This window comes from Schistocerca gregaria, chromosome 1 (genome assembly GCF_023897955.1).
Source record: "Schistocerca gregaria isolate iqSchGreg1 chromosome 1, iqSchGreg1.2, whole genome shotgun sequence".
NCBI classification, from domain to species: domain Eukaryota; kingdom Metazoa; phylum Arthropoda; class Insecta; order Orthoptera; family Acrididae; genus Schistocerca; species Schistocerca gregaria.
The window spans coordinates 1,069,786,820-1,069,810,025 of NC_064920.1; the positions used below are offsets into that span (position 1 = coordinate 1,069,786,820).

General features: G+C 38.5%; 1 protein-coding gene across 1 annotated transcript in view; it reads left to right on the forward strand.

The window, feature by feature from the left end:
* Positions 1-21,017, forward strand: part of LOC126281586 (dynactin subunit 5) — a 46,000-nt gene extending 24,983 nt beyond the window's left edge. The window contains exons 3-4 of the mRNA XM_049980672.1: positions 8,933-9,044; positions 20,603-21,017. Coding sequence (XP_049836629.1) covers positions 8,933-9,044; positions 20,603-20,797 — 307 coding nt within the window. The 3' untranslated portion in view covers positions 20,798-21,017. The remainder of the gene's footprint in view (positions 1-8,932; positions 9,045-20,602) is intronic.
* The last annotated feature ends 2,189 nt before the right edge of the window (positions 21,018-23,206 follow it).

Sequence of the window (23,206 nt, forward strand, 5' to 3'; positions counted from 1 at the left end):
CTTGCCCATGAAAGGCAAGGAATCGGCTCCATGCGATCAAGCCATTCGGGATAAGTGCTGCTGTCTGTCTAAAAGATCCAGATCTGTCAGACCTCTGAATACACAGCCAGGAATGGAACATGTTGCCACCTTGATCTCTTCAGAGCTCAAAGTGATTTTAATCTTGATGTGATACAAGAAAACGCATACTTCAGATTTCGTGTCTACAACTTTGTTTTCTTCCATTTTAGGTACGTACCACAGTTTTATCATTGTTTATACAGATGGATCGCAGCAAGAGAATGTCCTCGGTTGTTCTGCTGTTTTTCCTGACAGTTTGTCTTCCGGAACAGTTTACAAATTATGATGCGGAGCTATACAGCATTATGGTGACACTGGAGAGGTTTCAGACATCACTGTTTAAGGTTTCTTGTCTGTTCCGACTCGCTTAGTGCACTACAAGCACTTCACCAGATATATCCAGTACACTAGTTGATTCAGCTCATCCGTGGCTCCTTAGAGTGGTTCCAACACTGTGGCAAGGGGTGATCTTTTGCTGGGTACCTGTCCACATTGGGATACAGAGAAACGACATGGCTGACAAAGCAGCCAAGGAAGCATGTCATGATGGTGGCGTCTGTCAGTGCCCCATCCCATTCATGCTGTGATCTCATTGTCTGACAGACGCATCATGCATCAGTGGGAGACTGAATTGTTTAAGATGACAGAAAACAGACTGTAGTCACTCAAATTGACCACACAGGCATGGCAGGCTTCATGTCAGCCTCACCGCTGGAAGGAGGTTCTGCTTACCAGGCTGCACATAGGACATAGCCCTTTAACATGTGGCTTCCTCCTGCACTGGGAGGTGAGGTTTGTGGCATCCCACTTTCAGTTCAGCATATTTTGGTGATTTGTGCCTTATATACAGATATCAGGGCAGCCCTCAATCTTGATGGAGATCTGCCCACCATCCTCACCAATATTGATTCCAGTGTTACAAGAGTGGTAACGTTGTGTGAAGTGTCGGGCCTTATCCCTAAATTGGTAGGGAAGAGAGACAGATTTTAATACATTATAAATAGCCTTTGTCCCCACCCATGAGATTGGCATGCTGACGTTTTGTCAGGGCACTGATGTTGCTTGCCGCTCACCTAAAATACTCATCATCATCGTCATCATCAAGTTCAAGTCTCAGTTCAGCACACAGTTTTAATCTGCGAGGAATTTTCAACTTAGAAGAATTCAGATAGTAAAAATGTTGAGTCACCTCAGCTAATTTAGTCACTGTGAAGATCTATCAAAAGGGATGAGTAGGTTCTATTTTTTTAAATTTTTTATTCTAGTTATTTGTCTGCCTTTGATTCATTGATGCTGGATGAAGCTTTACAGTTGGGAGATTCTGACACATGGCTTCAAGCAATACATGAGTAATTGGTGTCAAATGGAGAAAACAGCATATGAAAGAAGGGTCACAATCAATGCCAGATTGATTTTTCAAAAAACCAAGAAAGATTTCAAAGACATGTTATATGCTATAAAGTGTAAAGTGAATCTTATCAACAAAGAAAGTGTTTGAAAGAAAGGTGTAGCATCTGATGAAACCAATGCACCAATGATAATGTATAATTTACTCAGATTGTTTGGACTTGCTATAAGATATTGATTGTTAGCATGTAATTACTACAATTCTTTATGGTTACTTTGTTGATGAAAATTGTTGTAGTTGTGGTCTGCAGTCCAAAGACTGATTTGATGCTTCTCTGCATGCTCCTATGTCCTATGTAAGCAACTTCTGCAATCTACATTCATTTGAATCTTGTTGCTGTATTCATTTCGTGGGTGCCCTCCATAATTATTACCCACCACAATTCCATCCAACACTAAATTGATGATTCCTGGCCACATAGCAGAGTTCATCTATTACTTGTAATGTCTCATTTCCTAATTTAATTCCATTGCAATGCCTGATTACCCCTGTTTTGCATTTATTGAGGTTCGTCTTATATACTCCTTTCAAGACACTGTCCATTCCATTCAAATGCTCTTGCAAGTTTTTTGATACCTCTTACAGAATTACAATGTCATTGGCAAATCTCATAGTTTTTATTTCATCTCCTTGAACATTAATTTCGTCTCGAAATTTTTCTTTGATTTCCTGTACTGCTTGCTCAGTGTACAGATTGAATAACATTAGAATTAGAAATAGGCTACAGCTGTCTCACTCCATTCTCTACCCTCAACCACTGGTTTCCTTTCATGCCCTTCAACGCTCATGACTGCCATCTGGTTACTGTTAGGTTGTAAACAGCCTTTCTCTCCCTGTGTGTTTTACCCCTGCCACCTTTAGAATTACAAAGAGAGTATTCCAATCAGTTTTTGGTCCCCTCCCCCAAATGAACCAACCAAACAACCAACGATTCCAGTCAGCATTGTCCAAAGCTAGAAAATTAGGCTTGCCTTTCCTTAACCTATCTTCAAAGAGAAGCTGTAGAGTCAGTATTGCCTTGCGTGTTCCTATATTTCTCCGGAATCCAGATTTATCTTCCTTGAGATTGGCTTCTATGTGTTTTTTTCCTTTTCTGTAAAGAATCATGTTAGTATTTTGTGACCATGACACATTAAACTGATAGTTCGGTAATATTCATACCTGTCAGCATCTGACTTATTTGGAGTTGGAATTATTACATTCCTCTTGAAGTCTGTGAGGGTATTTTGTCTATAAATTTTGCACCCCAGGTAGAAAAGTTTTATCATGGTTAGCCCTCCATCCATCCTTCAGTGTTCTATTAAATTATTCTTGTAGTACATTCCTCCCATCTCATCTTTATCTACTTCTTCTTCCCTTTCTATAAAATTGCCCTCTAGTTCATTTCCCTTGTGTAGGCTGTCTATATATTCCTTCCGCTTTTCAGTTTTCCCTTCTTTGCTTTGTGCTGGTTTTCTATCTGAGCTGTTGATATTCATACAGCTGCATCTCTTTTTTCCAAATGAATCTGTAATTTTGCTATAGGTGCTATCTATCTTTCTCCAAGTTATAAATGTTTCTATAGTTTTGTATCTTTCCTCTAGCCTGCTTCTTTTGCTGCATTTTTTTATTTTTCCCTTTCATCATTTAAATCCTGTAATATATGAGGCTTTCTACTAGGCCTGCTCTCTTTATGTTTGTAAACCTCTGCTACCTTCACAGTTTCAGCTCTAAAAATTACCCATTCCTCTTCTGCTTTAGTCCTTTCCCCTATTTCAGTCAAATGTTGCCTACTGTTCCTTTTGAAACTCTCAGTAATCTCTGGTTCTGTCAGTTTACCAGGGTCCCATCTCCTTAATTTCATATCTTTTTGCAATTTCTTCAGTTTTAATCTGTAGTTCATAACAAGTAAATTGTGGTCAGAGTCCACGTCTGCTCCTGGCAATGTCCTACAGTGTAAAATCTGGTTCTGAAATCTCTACCGTAGCATTATATAATCAATCTGAAAGCTCCCCACCCCTCCAGGCTCTTCCTTAAATGCAGTATTATTTAATGACCCTTGAACCAAGTGTTAGTGATGTGTAAAATTCTATTAGGTGCCTTCCTCCTTCATTTCAAGCACTCCGTCCATATACTTCTACTATCTGTCTATCTCTTCCTATTGAATTCCGTTTCCCCAGCACAAATAAATCTTCCTCCCTCTTAACTATCTGAATAATTTCTTTTACCTGATCATACATTCTCTCTATTTCTTCATAATCTGGGGATATAATCGGCATATAAACTTGTACTTCTGTTGTGGGTGTTGGCTTCATGTCTGACTTGGCTACAATAATGCATTGACTTTGCTGTTCATAGGAGTTTACCCATATTCCTGCTTTGTTATTCATCATTAGACCTACCCCAGCATTACCCCTGTCAGATTTTGTATTTGTAACCATGTACACACCAGACCATAAGTCTTATTAACTTCAACTTATTTTCGCTGGCTTTCTACTATTTGCTTTGTTTTATTATTACTTGCGTAGCAACTAATATATGAAATAAAATATGTTGCTACGAAAAGAGCCCCTAAATACCTTTTAGTGATGTTGTGCTGTGACTTTCTTTGGATCATTAATTTTCAACAAAACAAAATAGATTATGTTCTTATTGTTCTGGATCTGGCTTTCTATTAAAGGAACATTTTTTCGTTACTGTTGTTGTTGTTGTTGTCTTCAGTCCTGAGACTGGATTGATGCAGCTCTCCATGCTCCTCTATCCTGTGCAAGCTGCTTCATCTCCCAGTACCTACTGCAACCTACATCCTTCTGAATCTGCTTAGTGTACTCATCTCTCGGTCTCCCTCTACGATTTTTACCCTCCACGCTGCCCTCCAATGCTAAATTTGTGATCCCTTGATGCCTCAAAACATGTCCTACCAACCGATCCCTTCTTCTAGTCAAGTTGTGCCACAAACTTCTCTTCTCCCCAATCCTATTCAATACCTCCTCATTAGTTACGTGCTCTATCCACCTTATCTTCAGTATTCTTCTGTAGCACCACATTTCGAAAGCTTCTATTCTCTTCTTGTCCAAACTAGTTATCGTCCATGTTTCACTTCCATACATGGCTACACTCCAAACAAATACTTTCAGAAACGACTTCCTGATACATAAATCTATATTCGATGTTAACAAATTTCTCTTCTTCAGAAACGCTTTCCTTGCCATTGCCAGTCTACATTTTATATCCTCAAAGTTTTTACTTCTTCTCCATGAATTTTAATACCTACTCCAAATTTTTCTTTTGTTTCCTTTACTGCTTGTTCAATATACAGATTGAATAACATCGGGGAGAGGCTACAACCCTGTCTCACTCCTTTCCCAACCACTGCTTCCCTTTCATGCCCCTTGACTCTTATGACTGCCATCTGGTTTCTGTACAAATTATAAATAGCATTTCGCTCCCTGTATTTTACCCCTGCCACCTTTAGAATTTGAAAAAGAGTATTCCAATCAACATTGTCAAAAGCTTTCTCTAAGTCTACAAATGCTAGAAACGTAGGTTTGCCTTTTCTTAATCTTTCTTCTAAGATAAGTCGTAAGGTCAGTATTGCCTCACGTGTTCCAACATTTCGACGGAATCCAAACTGATCTTCCCCGAGGTCTGCATCTACCAGTTTTTCCATTCGTCTGTAAAGAATTCGCGTTAGTATTTTGCAGCCGTGGCTTATTAAACTGATAGTTCGGTAATTTTCACATCTGTTAGCACCTGCTTTCTTTGGGATTGGAATTATTATATTCTTCTTGAAGTCTGAGGGTATTTCGCCTGTCTCATACATCTTGCTCACCAGCTGGTAGAGTTTTGTCAGGACTGGTTGTCCCAAGGCCGTCAGTAGTTCTAATGGAATGTTGTCTACTCCGGGGGCCTTGTTTCGACTCAGGTCTTTCAGTGCTCTGTCAAACTCTTCACGCAGTATCGTATCTCACATTTCGTCTTCATCTACATCCTCTTCTATTTCTATAATATTGTCCTCAAGTACATCGCCCTTGTATAAACCTTCTATATACTCCTTCCACCTTTCTGCCTTCCCTTCTTTGCTTAGAACTGGGCTGCCATCTGAGCTCTTGATATTCATACACGTGGTTCTCTTCTCTCCAAAGGTCTCTTTAATTTTCCTGTAGGCAGTATCTATCTTACCCCTAGTGAGATAAGCTTCTACATCCTTACATTTGTCCTCTAGCCATCCCTGTTTAGCCATTTTGCACTTCCTGTCGATCTCATTTTTGAGACGTTTGTATTCCTTTTTGCCTGCTTCATTTACTGCATTTTTATATTTTCTCCTTTCATCAATTAAATTCAATATTTCTTCTGTTACCCAAGGATTTCTAGCAGCCCTCGTCTTTGTACCTACTTTATCCTCTGCTGCCTTCACTACTTCATCCCTCAGAGCTACCCATTCTTCTTCTACTGTATTTCTTTCCCCTATTCCTGTCAATTGTTCCCTTATGCTCTCTCTGAAACTCTGTACAACCTCTGGTTCTTTCAGTTTATCCAGGTCCCATCTCCTTAATTTCTCACATTTTTGCAGTTTCTTCAGTTTTAATCTACAGGTCATAACCAATAGATTGTGGTCAGAGTCCACATCTGCCCCTGGAAATGTCTTACAACTTAAAACCTGGTTCCTAAATCTCTGTCTTACCATTATATAATCTATGTGATACCTTTTAGTATCTCCAGGGTTCTTCCACGTATACAACCTTCTATCATGATTCGTTACTGTAACTTGCCATAAAGTCCAACATATCTTCCTGACTTTACAGTTATTGAGAAGGTTACTGAAAATTATTTCGTTATCAGTACTGATATTACTGTATGCAATGTTTGTTCAACATCAAACTTTTGCAGTGGATTTTTGTTAACAGTAAAACACCAATAAGTACCACGACTAACACAAGAACATGAGACTATTATCACAGAAAAAGATGTTTTTACTATAAGATTTGCCAGACCAGAACTACGCACAGCAAGATTTCTTTTATGTTATGAAGTTAAATTATCTTTTTGCACTGTTAATACTATATTATCAGCAGCCCGGGTCAACCAGTAAAACACATAAAATCTGCTGCTCTGCTCTGCAATTCTGGAAGCTGAAAGAAATAATTTTAATTTACTATGACCTGCCCGCTTCTTTGCGGTATGATTGGTTTCATTTAATGCTGTTTGAATGCGCCGCGGCAGTGGCTCGTTCATTTGTAGTGCAGCTCTGCACCACGAATAATATTTAAATAACTGAAAATGTTTTAAAGGGATGGGATAAAATGTCAGGCAAGCTTATTACAAATCATAATGCAAGTTTTCACTAAGTAACCCTATTCAAAACATTTAAACAGATTAAGTCATTACACACCTTTCCAAATCTTGACAAAAGAATGCTACGCAAGCATACAATATAACGTCACAGGCTCTTCCTACTCACGTAACTACAAGAAGATGACAGAAATTAATGTTCGGTGATTACTATTTATAGTGGTCACATATTCTTATCTTTGTTTGATATTTAATATGTATCGTCTGTGGCAAATTCAGTACTCACCGACACAGATATTATTTTGAAAAATCAGTACATAATTCTAGACAAGAACGAAACATGACACATACTCCTTTTTCTTTATTACATAAATTTCACACAATCGTTGTCCATACAATTACAATCATCCAGTTCAATTATTCTTTTCTCCTTTTTTTTAACCACATGTAATATGTGTTTTGCTAAGAGACGTTACATTATCCATTTTATTTTTTAAATTTTCTAGCCTACCTGCCTGTCTAAGGGATCCAAGAGTCCATGCTCCAACCTGTAGAATGCCAGTTTTGCTTTTGCTGATAGTGACTTCCTGAGTAGTCCCCACGTGGAGATACAATTTGGGAAATATTTTACCTCTGGAATATTGTAGCCAATAGGATGCATCATCTTTTAACCATACAGTAGAGCTGCATGCTCTTGGGAAAATTATGGAATTCAGTTTAATTACTAAAAGAATTAAAGATATACTACACACTGAAAAAGGTAATTTGTGGTTTGAGCCGAGGAGGCCGTTGCTAGAGACTTATGCTGGACGTACTACTGATAACTCTGAATTTCAAGAGATCAAGTGCAGATCCTTGTGTTTATAATGGAAATTGAACAAAGAAAATGTCCACATTGCAGTTTACACAGACTTTTTTAATGATTCCTAACAGAAGAACAATTTTTAAGAGAATCTGGATGAAAAATTTGAATTTGTGGATCCTGGGGAAATTGGAACCTGCTAAGACATTATGAGAGAGGGCTCATTATGTGAAGCAAATTCTGGGTAAGCACAGGATGAAATACTGTAATTTTATCTCAGTACCACAATGCAAAAATCAACCCCTTGCCCATTGTTTGGGTTTTGAAACAGAAGACCGAAGAGGAGCAATGAAGAATCATCTTTATAGAGAACCTGTTTGTAATATCAGACATGCACAGTTCTGTGACCAGACTGAATCTTGTGTATATGCTGTTGTTATATAAGTCCATCCAGTAATAATCCTGGTATGATGAGCAGTGTAGATTATTTAGGATTATCTCAAAGTGATCAAAGACATGAAAGAGCATGTCATGAAAGAAGATGGCCTCCACATGGTTAAATATTGTGATGTAGATTGGGCAGAAGATTCTGAAGATGAAAAAAATGGAACAGAATATGGAGAAATCATGTTCTGGAACAGCCAGGAACAACGAACAGTAGTTCTTTCAGCACCTGGCGTTGACTTCATCATGTCTAAAGGCATTATAACTGCAAAGTTAATGAGTTCATCTCCATTTTTTGAAGATGGTGCTATCCGTCTTTTGCGTGACAATAAAGGAGTGATAGATTGGTCAAAAATAAGCTACTATAAGGGTCACATAAACCATTTTCTGTTAGAGAGAAGACTGACTGAACTAAAATATTTGTGGAAAATACCTTAATAGATCTACAACTGATATGATGACTAAGGGTGCGACAAAGTTCTGACATCTGATTGACTACTTTAGACTATTAGTTCCAGATGATACATATTATGAAAATCTTGTATGCCTGGTGTGCTGCAATTTTTAAGTATTTGTTAAAACACATCTTGCTGTATATCACGATGTGCATGTAAGATATATATAATTTTCAGAATGGTATTCTGGCATACAGCTCATTATCAGTGACATATATTATGTCTTGTATGAGATATTTATGATGTTAAAATTGATTTGGAGCTAAGTGGTACACAGATTCTCATGAGCTCGTGTTAGAGCCACTGAACACTAAAAGGCCTCACTTCTTGGTCATATTGAACACTACTGTCATAGGATGAAAACATGTTCCGTATTCTTTTAAGATCTTTGTAAATTTGGTATGTCTTGATCATCTGTTTATAACAGTAGCATATACATATGTGTGAATCATTGTTAATTCAGTGAACTAATAAATACCACTTTAATTACAGTGTGGCCTTTTTTCCAATACACATGGGTGATCACGTGTTCGTTGGTGAACGCTCAGTGGTAAATGCAGCAAATGTTGGTTCATACGTTTACATCGGCAAAAACTGTGTTATTGTGAGTATGGTATAAAGTTGCAAATATTAGTTGACAGCGTAGTGTTTTACATTAGTGCTTGTTTTCCAAATAGTTGGCATACTTCAATAAATTTCATAACTAAGGATTCAGTGTATGTTGGAAAGTATTTCTGAAAATAAATAAATGATGTCTCAAAACTTCTACAGCTGTCTGCTAATCCTTGGGCACGTCAGTGCTGACCTGCTGCGCCACTCAACAGCACTTAGGATGTAGTGGGCTCAGACTAATCTGGCAGTCCATTGCAATCAAACTTGTTTTTGACATGTATAGAATGAATGAAGATCTAAGCAAATATAGTTATTCCATATTGAAATAATTACTAATGAAACACAATAATTTTTTTTATGTTACAGGAAATTCATCATCATCATTAGTGTTCTGCCAAAAGGCAGGTTTTCACATAGTAGTTCTCCAGGCTGTCCGGTCTTCTGCCATCCTCTTCAGATCTGCATAATTTCCTCGTCCCTTTATGTCATCTATCATCTTGTATCTCCTTCTTTCTCTCAGTCTTATCCCACAAACCAGTCCTTCCAAAGCATCTGCTAGCAAGCACTCACTTCTCAATTAATGTCCCAACCAGTTCTTTTACCTTTCTCTTATAACCTTCAGCAGACATTTTCTCTTACCAACCCTTTCCAGTACTCTTTCATTACTTTCTCTTTCCATCCAGCCTATCCTCTCCATTCTCCTCCACATCCACATCTCAAATGCTTCTAACCTTTCTTCATCCTCTTGTCTCAGAGTCCATGTTTCTGCCCCATATAGTGCCACACGCCAGACAAAACATTTGCCAAGTCTTTTCCTTAGACCTTTCTCTAATTTGCCACATAAGACTCTCCTCTTTTTGTTGAATGCCTCCTTTGCTGTGGTAATTTGAGTTTTCACCTCCTGGTGACATCTCAGATCTATAATTTTGTGCTTCCAAGATATGTAAATGCACTTACTTAGCTAATGGTAGCTTTTCCTATTTTAATATTGGACAGTCTGTTTCTTGTACTGATGATCGTACGCTTTGTTCTTGCTTTGTTTATTTGCATCCCATATTCCACACAAGCTTCATTCAGATCTTTCAGCTTGTTATTCATTGTCCGTTCACTTTTTGCCACTAATACCATGTCATCAGCAAATCTTATACATTCTATGCTCTTTCCACCAATACATGTCCCCCTTTTCCCATCTAAGCCTTTCGCAATAATCTCTTCAAGATATGCGATAAACAACAGTGGGGAAAGGCAACGACTTTGCCTAACAGCTCGTCTACTGCTGCATCCTTCTGACATTTCATTTCCAATCCTTACCCTTATTTTCTGGTGTAGATACAGATTCTGTATCAGTTGTTTCTCTTGCCAATCTACACCTTTCCTCTTCAGAATATCCCCCAGCTTGTTCCACTGAACTCTGTCAAAAGCCTTTTCTAAATATATAAAAACAGCAAAGATTTCTCTATATTTTTCCATATATCTTTCCCCTATAGTTCTTAACAGGCCAATAGCATCTCTTGTTCCATTTCCTCTTTTGAATCTGAACTGCTCCTCTGGAATCCCTCTATCCAGCATGCCATATAGTCTCCTATTCAACATCCTCAGCAGCACTTTAGCTGCATGAGACATTAGACTGATGGTCCTACGCTCTTAACATTTTTTAGTGTTTCTCTTTTTCTCGATTGGTATCATACCTGTTGCAAGGAAGTCCTCAGGCCATTCCCCTTTGTCATATATCTCATTACAGAGGTAGACTATTTCTTTTCTTGCCTTGTTTCCCAGACTCTTCAACAGTTCTGCAGGTCAATCATCAATTCAACATACCTTCCTATTCTTCATCTCCTTCAGCACCTTTTCTACTTCTGCGTCCAAGATGGTGAATCTCTTTCTAACTTCCGGCACATATTGCTCCTCTTCAGCCTTAATTTCGCTTTGTATTTCATCCTCCGTATACAGACATTCAATATATTCTTGCCATCTGTTCAAAACCTCCTGTGGTTCTTCTGCTTAAGTACCATCCGCTCTTTCTATTTCCATCTCATTCCTCTTTCTTTTACATTCAAAAACTATCTCACTAGCCAGTCTTTAAATCATTTCATACTTTCCCTCTTTCTCCATTTTCTCTGTTTTGTCACATTTCTATTTCATCCATTTTCCCCTTGCTTCTTTAGCTTCTGTTCTTAATTCATTATTCAGTTTCCTTTACCTCTTTTTGCCTTCTTCAGTTCCTACATTTTTCCACTTCCTCCACTCTTCCACCTTTTTCAACATGTTTTGTGTTATCCATTCTTTCCTAGTACTATGGGATACTCTAATTCCTAGTACTTCTTTGGCAGAGTCCATGAGTCCTTCCCTCATTTTTATCCATTTGTCATTAACACTTTCATCAACACCAGTGGCGTAGCGTGAGGGGAGACTTAGTCTCCCCTGTATTCATGCTTAAAAAGGTGCAATAGTAATTCATAACAAAAATATAAACAACTTTCTACTAAGAGCACTAAATGTGTGAAGACATCAGCTTTGTAGCCTGCACCGCTGCACCCTGAGTATTGGTGTATCTGCCTGCTTGAGACTTGACTGCTCTCAATCTCTGCCTCCCTTCTCTTACCTGGCTATGTGCGTCTGAGCTTTAGTGGAATTCTCGGCTCCCTTCCACTTCCCCTCTTCCATGAAGTCCGTTAGGCTGCACTTGCCAGCAGGTATTGAGACTAGTCTCTGCCGCTTCTATGCTGGCTTTTAACACAGAAGTGAAGTCACGCAGTTTGTGTTCACAGTCATTCTTGTATGATTTTAGTGCATATTTTTGTTGTGTAACCAACATGAGTGAGCCAGCAACTGAACACCTTATAGAATTCTTATTAAAAACACCTTTTTCTACATTAACGTATGAAAAAAAGTGAGAATTGAAGGACAAACAACCTACTCCTATACTCAGTTAAGTTTTAAGTGAAGCCAAACAAAAACACACTTTTCAGACAGCCTGGTACGAAAAGTATGCTTGGCTGACTGCGAATGCAGTCAATAATATATTAGATTGTTATATATGTCTTCTGTTTGGTGGTGAAAAGGAATGATGAAATGAGGGCATTTGTACAATAAAGAACTTTGACAGGAAAGCACAAATTCATCAGATATCAAAACATCACCTACTGAACAAAGAATGATTTCAGTCATTGGGCAAAGTAGAATTGAGCATGCTCTTTCTGAAGTCGCTCGTCTGACAGCAATAAAATACAACAAACAAGTTGCATCCAGTAGGAGAGTATTGGCTCATCTTATTCAGGCAATTGTATTTCTTTGTAAACAAGAACTAGCCTTTTGCGGCCATTGAGAAGACGAATCTTCCAGCAACAAAGGTAACTATCTGAAATTGTTGGATTTACTAACTCAAGGAGAGCATTTAATCCAAGACCATCTGTCATCATATTCAACCTTTAAAGGAACTTCTCCAGATATACAGAATGATGTAATAGAAATGATAACTCTGGCAGTTAATGAGAAAATAAAATCTCAAATTCAGAATTGCACTTTCATTTCGATTCAGGCTGATGAAACATTAGACGTATCAAGCAAGATTCAAATGAGTATAATATTCAGGTACTGTATTGCAGACAAAATTGAGGAAAGATTTGTTGGGTTTTATGATGTTTCTGGAGATAAAACTGCTGAAGGTTTGTCAAACGTTATTCATGCAGCATTGAAAGAATGGAATGTGGAAGGAAAAGTGGTTAGTCAAACATATGATGGCGCTTCTGTAACGGTGGGCAGAGAAAGAGGACTACAGTTCTGTCCCTATGCGCCGTTTATTCATTGTTATGCACACCAACTGAATTTGGTACAGTTACATGCTTCCAAAATCATATGACAAGTACGCTTGTTTGTAAGTGATCTTACTGCATGCCATTTGGTTTTCAGCAAATCATCGAAACGAACTGTATTGCTAATTGAGAAAGGATTTAAATTGCCACATGCGAGCAACACTCGCTGGAACTTTCATTCTAGGGCAGTTTCAACAACATCTAGTCATTTCTCAGGGCTATGTAGTGTTTTTAATTATATATTTGATGATACAGACTCTCAGTGGGACCCAGAATCTTTGAGCTTTGCTGTGAGAATGAAATTACGGATGGATGATCCTACGTTTGTCTACTTGCTTTGCTTCTACCGAGGGTTCTTTGTTTATGTTGATCATCTCTTTAATGTTATTCAGTCAAAATCTGTTAGTATAACTGCTTGCCATGACAAAAATAAGAATTGTTTTGAGAAACTTACGACAATTAAGAATGGAAACATTCGTTGATGAATGCATTAAATGCAGCTTGTGTTTGAATTGTAACTTATCATTCTGCGACAGTCAAAAAACATCTCTCAGGACACTAAGTTACGAGATACTGGATTTGCAAATTGTTCAGATGGAAAGAAGGTTTCAAGACTTTCCTCAAATTGAGTTTGTTGAACTTTTGAATGAAAAGTGTTTCCTGAACTATCAAAAAGAATTCCCAAGGTTGAAACTGCTTCAATTATTAGAACAGTATCCTTTCTTCAAACAAGAACAACTTGAAAATAAACTGTGTAACACGTACGCTGATGGGGAAAAACATTATCTCCAAGAATCCTCTTAAAGTACATTGTCAACAATTATTTAGACTCCGTTTATGAAGAGACAACAAAGTTCCTGTGTTTGGTTTTGACCCTACCCATAACTACAACAAGCAGTAAATGAAGCATGAGTACTCTTAAACGAGTGAAGAATTATTTAAGGAATTCAATGTCCAACATCCGGCTGTCGTGTTTGAGCATGTTAGCAATAGAAAAGACACTTTTTGGAGAACTATCCTGTGATTAGATCTTTGTAGACCGAGTTATAGACTTATTCGTGGAAAGAATAGACAGGTGCATTGCACTTGTGTACAAGAAAATATAAGTGCTTCTTCTCTTGCTGCTGGAGTTCTACAAATGTGTCATCGTTTTTTGAACAAGTTATTATTATTATTATTATTATTATTATTAGTGGCGGTGGTACTGGTGGTGGTGGTAGTAGTAGTATTAGTAGTAGTAGTAATTGTTATTGTTTTATTTGATGCATTTTGTTTCATTTGTTTAAATTATTGTTTATTGTACCATTGTGTGTCCCTATATTCACCGCAGAGTCTCCCCAACCTTTTCAACCACGCTACGCGACTGATCAACACTACCTCTGTCCCATTTTTCCATAAATCTGTTTTCTGAATCTGATGCCTTTCCTACCTCTTTGAGTCTTTCTGTGTTTAGCCTTTATTTTGCTTTACCTCTCCAGACTTTTTTCAACTTCACTTTTATTTCTCCACTACTAGGTTGTGGTCTGAATTTATGTCCGCTTCTGAATAAGCTTTGGCATTCTTCAAACAGTTCCTAAACCTTTTTTGTGTCAGGATGTAGTCCATCTGAAATCTTTCCCTATTCAAATTTGATATCCATGTGTAACGTCTCCTTTTGTAGTGTTCAAATAATGCGTTACCCACAGCTAATGAATTTTCTTTACAGAAACTAATTAGTCATTCACCTTTCTCATTTCTTATTCCTAATCCAAATTTTCTTACTGTATCTTCATCTCTTCCTTCACCCACCACTGCACTCCAGTCCCCCTTGATGATAATGCAGGCATTTCTATTTTCTTTTTCAGTGAGTTCTTGTATTTTCTCGTAATATTCTTCCACTTCCTCATCTCTATGCTGTCTGGTTGGCATATATACCTGTATTAACACCAAATCTTTTGAACTACCCTTCAGTCGTATCATCATCAGTCTTCCATCAATACATTGTACCTTCATTACCTTATTTTTCAGCTTTTGCCCTATCAATATTCCTACTCCGTTTTCACCACTCTTGATTTCTCCTGAGTAAAAGAGTTTATAATCTCGACTTTCTGTCTCCCCATTCTATCCCCATCTCATTTCACACAAACCAATGGCATCTAATCTGTTCCTTTTCATCTCCTGTTTTGCATTCTCTAGCTTTCCTGCTTGCAGTGGTGTCCTCACATTCCACGTACCAATCCTTATCTTTCCTTCCTTCATTGTCCCTTTCTCCCTTTCAATATGTCTACTCTCAATGTGTTCCCCTCGAGGGGATCCAAATGAGGGAAGTTTTAAATCCGCAATCTTTCACATGGAGAGCCATACCATGTACTGCTTGGGAATGTAATGTGGTAGTTTCTCATTTCTTTCCACATAGGCAGTAGGTTGCCTAGCATAAAATCAGCCACGAACTATGAGTCAGATGCTGTCTGTAGCCACACCTCTGGGGTACAGTCACTACTTGTACTGTATTTGTACCTAAAGAGAACAGGTGCCTCTTCCGGCAGCTTCACCGTTCGGAAAGACTCTTTTCTCCGCTGTTGCTGCTGTTGATGTCTTATACATATAACAGGAAATGACAGGAGAAGGACATGGTGAGGACAGGTTTGGGATAGGAAAGGGGGAGCAATAGGCCGTTGTGGGACACACTTTGTCTGGCTCCTCCCCTTTGGCCTGTCCGGTTTGGGTGACCCTTCTGGTAGCTAAGCTAAGGCTGGATAGCCCTCCGGATCTAGAGAACAGACAGTGCTACATTGAGGTGGTGTCCCCAAAGGAGGACAGGAAATACAGTATGTAATTTTTAGTTGAATACTATTAGAGGGAGGGGAGTGGAAAAACATGTCCTATCCTACACACAGGACTTGCACAAGGCAGAGGTATAGTGCAGAGATAGCGTCTCCTGTCTGTCTCAGGCAATGCCTGTAGTTTGACTTTGTACTGAGCCTCTGTCCTCACTGTGGATAATGAGCTTTCTTTTCCAAAAAGTGTTGTAGGCAATACCTACATTGGACTGATACTACTTCATCACCTATTCCAGTACTAACAGCCCAAACTCATTACAGCACAGCAAACTGTAAAATGGCCTTCAACAGTGGCTATTACAGTGCTGCTGTACACAGCATTGCCTGATCGCTAATGCTGGCAGGGGCTAGATACAAAACATTATGTGACCAAAGTCTCCCAACTTCTATAGATTTAGAATTTGGGAGTGGAGCATTCAATAAAAACTTTACAGGCTAACCTACACCTTCACCTGTGTTCTGCAAGTCAGCAAATGGCTGTGATGCAGGAAGTACAGTGTACTGTTGTCATTTACTCTTCTTGTTCAACTTGTGCATGGTGCTACAGATGAAATACCATCTATAGAACTCTGGGTCTGAATTTTTCTAATTTCATCATTTTGATTATTATTCTCAATGTAAATTTGATTAAAAGATATCTAATGGGTACAGAACATAGCTTTGTTTATCCAATGTAACAAGTAACTTATTAGTAAATATACAACCAAAAGCAAGCTTTCAACTATGGGACTGAAAACGTGAAGGGCCCAACTTTCAGATGTATGTTACAAAAGGCAATGCTGAATCAGAAAGATTCACTGCAAATTATATCTTGAATAAAATATGTTTGTGACTGACAGACTGCAGTAATTGGAGACGGTGTTGCCAGTATGCAGGCAGTCACACTTGACAAGGCTCTGCATGCACATGCAAAACATAGTAAGCATGTGGCGGCTGAGGAACAACTATGAATGGTGTGTAGCTGGTCACTAGTGCCCAACTCGGTTAAATGACAATCACAAAATTGTTGTAGTGAAAGCTTAATGGTAGTATCAGAAAGTTACTATGAACACAAACTGAAAGGAAACCAAAGTTTTGTCAAGAAACTAGGTCTAAATAGGTAAATGGGGCACAAATATAGCATGAAAGTTGTACTTGGTGCACTAGAGCAGAATTGAATTCTCAAAATTTCCCAACAATTGTGGCTGTTATTTAAAGTTAATTAACAGGGCAAAAACATCTTCTTGTACACATTACATGTACGAAAACAGACCATGACCAGTGTGTGCTGAAATTTATAATTCTGTCTTTAACATAGTTCCATGGAAGAATAATATGAGGGCTATCCATAAAGTAACAGACGGTATGGTCAAGTGTGGCATTGGTCAGAGCTACAGCCGCCATGTTGATGCCGTAATGTTCCTACACTCAGTACACATCTAGTGGGGGTAGCATGTGGTCTGTGTCTCTGCTACTTGTGATGTGTTAAATATGCGCTGCAATAGAAAATCCTGCCCTTTGTGAGGTGTGTTCTGTGATCCTATTTTTGTTGGCAAAAAACTGCAAACCAATTGAAATGTATCAGGTCCTTTGTGCCGTGTGTAGAAAAGGAATAAAGAGTGAAAGCTGAGTGAGGCAATGCATTGATTTTAAAAATTGCCATATCGATGTTCATGATGAGGACTGTAGTGGTAGCTCTGTGCTGTTAACTTGACCAGCACTTGGATGGGTGACAGTCCAAATCTGCCAAGCACTTTTGGCAAGAAGGGTGCATTTAGACCTTGTGAGGCCGATTGAATAACTGCTTGATTGAGAAGTAGTTACTCTTGTCAAGAAAAGTGACAACAGTAGGGAGGACAGTGTCCTGACCACATGCCCTTCCATATCTGCATCCACTGATGCCTGTTGGCTGAGGGTGACTTGGTGATTGTGATTGGTCAGTATCATTCGACCTTCTCCAAGGCCTGTTCGGGTGGAGTAATGTGTTTCCTACCAGAATGAGTGCTGAAGCAGTACCTACCCCATTGAGCGCATTACCTGCAACTCTTTTTCGAAAAGTGATAGGAGATGTTTTGTACAAGACTAAAGTACAGGCATTGTCTGAGGGAGACAGGAACCATTTCTCTTCCTGTGCCAGTTTGTGTGCAGAACAGAACTTGTTTCTTCTACTCCCAGCAACCCACTCTCTTATGGCTTAACAAAACGAATACAGACTGTGTTACCTACATTACACAAAATTAGTGTGTTTCACCAGAATTATTTCAACACTCTTCTTGCTCTACAGACTGTGTCATTTTGAATAAATCATCAGGTTTTTTTTTTTTAAAATTAAAGTGACACAACTCGTAATCCAAGAAGAGATTGTAATGCACACAGCCACAAGAAACTCAGAGAGCAACACTAAATGAATTTTGTACCTATCTCTATTTGCTTAGATCCTCATTCAAGCTGTATGTGTTCAATACAAATGCTGCAAATTAGTTCCGTTTTAATGCAGTGGACTCCCATAGTAGTCTAAGCTTTCTGTGTCCTGAGTGATGTTGAGTGTTAGAACAGCTCAGCACTGTCTTGCCCATAGTCTGGTTGACAGCTGTTGAAGTTGTAAGACGTTTGCATGTTTACCTATTAGCTGTGGCAGAATACAAGGTCAGTTTGAATGCAGTTCTATTAGTGAACTCCCACTGCACCACATCATTTGGTGTGAACCTAAAGATGGCCTTTGAAAGTGATTTTGTTGTCAGATCTATGTCAGTGCTGTGGATGACTAATTAACACTGATATATATAATTTACTGTAAACCTAACCTATGCCATTACAGTTGTCAGTAAATGATTTCATTGAGAGTTCAATGTCGGCACTTAAGGCAGCATTTCACCTCACTTTTTAGTTTGTTATAAGTACAATAGATAATGTTTTAATCAAATGATTTCTGTTGATTACACATATTCACACTTTGCTGTATTGGTGTTGTAGACTGCAGTAAAAAGTGTCCATCCATAAGAAACAAAATAATAAAATAAAATTAAATCTGCAAATGTTGAGTTTCTTTTCATATTCAGCACCCATTGCATAGAGAGAGGCACGGCAATGTAACAACTAAGGCATGGTAGCCAAGTCTTACATTGCCAACATACTTTTAGTTTGTTGTACTTACAGGTATCAGTACCAATTCCTTATATCTCATTTCACTGCTCTTCCTATGGTTAAATTACGTACCATATCAAGACATATTATGGTTAAAATACTGAAGAAGTACAGTTCAAAGCCTTGACCATACTGTTTCTAAGTCACTGTGATAGACAGCTGAGGACTAATTTCTCTGTAGGTACTGATGTGATCCTTCTGTGAGAGACAGGCAGGAGAAAGTAATGTGTTACTTGGTTGTAATATGCATTCTCAGAATTTTAGCAGCACAGTGCCTCTCTTGCAGAACCAGCCACTTCAGTGTCTTTGCAATGATAACACATTTCCTAAATAAACCCGTGATTAAATCTGTTGATTTTTTTCCAAATATTTCTTTTCTCTGCTGTTAATCCAACCCAGTAAAGGTCCCGGAGTGATGTGCAGTATTCAAGATTTGATTAAACAAGGGCACTGTAAGATATATGAATTACCTTTCCTTAGAATCCATCTGAATTTCAGTCTGTCATGTGCTTTTCCTACAACTGGTTTAATATTTCTACAGCTGTTTAAATTGCTCAAGATGCATTGTGCCATTGTAACTGTCTCAAGCAACGTAATCAGATAATAATGAGTCTTTGCATCTATTTGTGTGTGGTATGTTACATTTGTGAATATTCAAGGTCAAGTGCCAATCCATTCACGAAGTGTTTGTTCTCTGCATGTCTTCTAGTGTCTGTACAACAGCACCATCCATGAACGACCTCACAGAGTTCCTGATTGTGTTCACCAGGTGACTTACATATATTCTGTACAATAAAAACTTTAAACTGCCCATTGGGTAAAAGCAGAGCTAGTTTCACATAAAATGAGTTACCCCTTAAGAACAATGTGCTGAGTTCTATCTGTCAGGAACTCTGCAGTCCAGTGATGAAGTTGATCCAGTGTTCTATAATATGTTGTTCACTAGAACTGTGTGGAACATCTTTAAGAAGTCAAGGAACATGATATTAGCCTGGGCACCACTATCCATTGGATTGTTGGATCCCTTGAAAATAGCTTTCCAAGTTTCAGAAGATAGCTACATGCTGATTCTCACAGATGAGATTTCTAGTCTCCAAAAAGGTCGTAATATTTATGTATCTATCGCTTGAGCCTTGTTCTGTGGTTAAGCAGGGTTGGCCATGGTTAATCAGATTTGGCATATTAATTTTAAGGAGTGGCTGGATGCCCTTTCTGCCACCGCCCGGTACCCCCCCCCCCCCTCCCCCCGACGGAAGTAGTGTACCCCATCTGTCTGTGTCCAGTGTATCCACGGAATAGTCTGAAGGTGTGCAGATGTCTGTGAGCTGTGGAACTTAGGCGGAATGTGGGGACCAGTCCGGTATTCACCTAGCGGGATATGTAAAACTGCCTAAAAACCACATCCAGGCTGGCCAGCACACCGGCCCTCACCGGCCAGATTCGATCTGGGGATGGTGAGCCTACCCAAGTCCAGGAAGTAGCACGTTAGCGCTCTTGGCTACCCTGGCAGGTCAAAAAGGTCATAATATGCGATCCCATAGTTCTACATAACACTGACATACTAAGTCTAGGCTTATAGCTCTGTACATCTGTCCAATGATCTTTTGACAATGGTCTGCATCTTTTTTCAAGTCTAGGCTTATAGCTCTGTACATCTGTCCAATTATCTTTAAAGTGACAATGGTCTGCATTTTTTTTTCATATGATCTATCACACGTATGCTTTTTCTGTATATCATTTCACTTGTAAATGTAATTCGAAAGACAGAAAAGTAAGTTCATGTTTGTGTTCTACAGGGCAGACGGTGTGTTCTCAAAGACTGCTGCATGATTGAAGATGACACCGTACTACCGCCAGAAACAGTTGTTCCATCATTTACGCGCTACTCTGGATCCCCTGGTGTCTGTGTTGGTGAATTGCCAGAATGTACACAGGATCTAATGATAGAATTTACACGAAATTATTATCAGCATTTTCTACCAGCAAAATAAGATATGTGTTTGTATAAACTTACTGTGTGACACTTTTTCTGTTACAAGATCGCTTCAAAGTTGATATTTACTCATATAATTCAAGTGTACAGTTGAAGTGTAAATAACAGCAGTTACTTTGGAATGATGTGCAAGTTTTCTCTTACAAGGAATTTGCACCAAATTTTTGTGATACTTTTGTCTGCTGCCATGTTAAAGCAATTTCGTTTTTCTACCTTTATTTATAGTAGTTTCATTTTAGCTCTTTTCTTTAACATATGTCCATTTACACTGAAAGGTGTGTGTGAAAGAAAGCTACTATCAGTTATGAAATTTTTCTTCTTTGAGCAGTTTATGCCACAGGAGAAATCTGCAGATTACCAAGTTCACTGGACAAAAGAAGCAAAATGTAATACCATCTAATACCATGTCTGGACTTGAAAACTATCTGGATTTGATTAGAAAGTGAGACCACCTGGTTGTGCGGGTACAGAGCATCCATGTTAAGCCACTTCCCGAGGATTTGATCTTGCAATTCCACCAGATGTGGGGATGCTGATGTTGGGATTTTACGTGCTGTTCTATATCCCACAGATTTTGAATGGGATGCAGGTTAGGTGACTTTACAGGACAGGCAAGATGTAATAATGTGGGGAGTGTTCATAAAACCAGTGGCACACACTTTCAGCCTGATGGGCTGTGCTGTTGCTATTATTATGTGCCAGCGTGAGCAGTTGCATCTTGTGAGGTGATAGACCCTGAATGTTGATTTCTTACAGTTCTTGTCAGAAGGTTCTCTCACTGACAGTCTAGGATGGACCTTCATTCACTGCCTGAGGCAATTCCTGCTGGGTTTGGGAGCAATTTTCATTCACAAGCTTTGAAACAGGTCTATGATCCCTCTCAGTCAGGATTGTTCTGTGACCACAACTCTGATATTGTGTTTTGTGACCACAGGTGTTACACCACTGCCTGTAGGCATGTTCAACAATCTGCTGTGAAATACAAACAAATTCAGTAACTTCACTCACGACATGACCATGGGCATCGCCAAACACAATTGCCTCTTTTTGCCACTGTGTCATACCCTTACATTTACCCATGTTTATGTACAGTGTCCACTTCAGACATAAATGTCTCACTGATCACTACTGCCTCATGCTCACTGAGAGGCAGTGCTTGCACTGTTGAGTGCATGACTCAATCACTGCACCACCTGTAAAGGCGTGACGATCCGTCTGTGTCTGTGTGTTGGAGTGATTAATTTTTTTGTCTGGTGAGCTTATGTTTGATTTACATACCAAATCACACTGGTTAAGTATCTAAAACTGACAATGTTAACAATGATATCATTAATATTCTATCAGAATCATACCATTAACACCTCATGAGTATTTAGTGAATGATTTTTCCATTATAAATGGTGATGGTGTTATGATTATGATTATGATTATTATTATTATTATTATTATTAATTAGTGGAATAAAAAACTGGTTCAGACACATATACTTAGTGACATGAATGTGTTATGACTAAAGGTATGGGGCTAAGTAAAGTTAAATATTCCACTAATTTATCAGATGCATTGGTAAAAAGCAGTGCTTTAGGGACACACATACAGTATATAATGAAAAACGCTATTTATTCTTGTAGAACAAATCAGTGTGAAGAGGCTCATGTAACAGTAGAAGAATTCTACGAATGGTCTAGAAATCTCATAAAATGAAATGATCAAGTTATATTTATACTACTTACTGCAGCATACATATAAAACATTTTTTTAAATATCTATTGCAGCCTTTCATTTCAGTACAATTGTAAAAGAAAATCTTATGATCTGAAGTCAGTGTGTATTCTTAGTGTACAAAATGTGGACCATGTGTACGGAAGGAAGTTATATTAAGGAGCTTGAACACAAAGTTTTCAAATGTTACAAGTGACGACTATTTAGCAGCCAGTCTTTGTGTGTTTGTAAGCACTGATCATTGAACTTTTATTTACTTTTTCCTCTATAGTCATAAAATTGAAGGCTTTTGCAAATACACTGATTATGATTGAAAAACATTATATAAAATGATTCATGTCTTATATACATTCCCAGGCAAATGTAATAGACCACTGTTATTTTCTGTATACATAAATGATATGACGGACGGAGTGGACAGCAATCTGCAGTTGTTTGCTGATGATACTGTGGTGTATGGCAAGATATCAGACCAGTTGTGTGATTGGATTGAAGAGTTCCTAGATAACAGAACACAACATGTCATTCTCAATGGAGAGAAGTCTTCCGAAGTAAAAGTGATTACAGGTACGCCGCAGGGCAGTGTCATAGGACCATTGCTATTCACAACATACATAAATAACCTTGTGCACAACATCGGAAGTTCATTGAGGCTTTTTGCGGGAGATGGTGTCGTATATCGAGA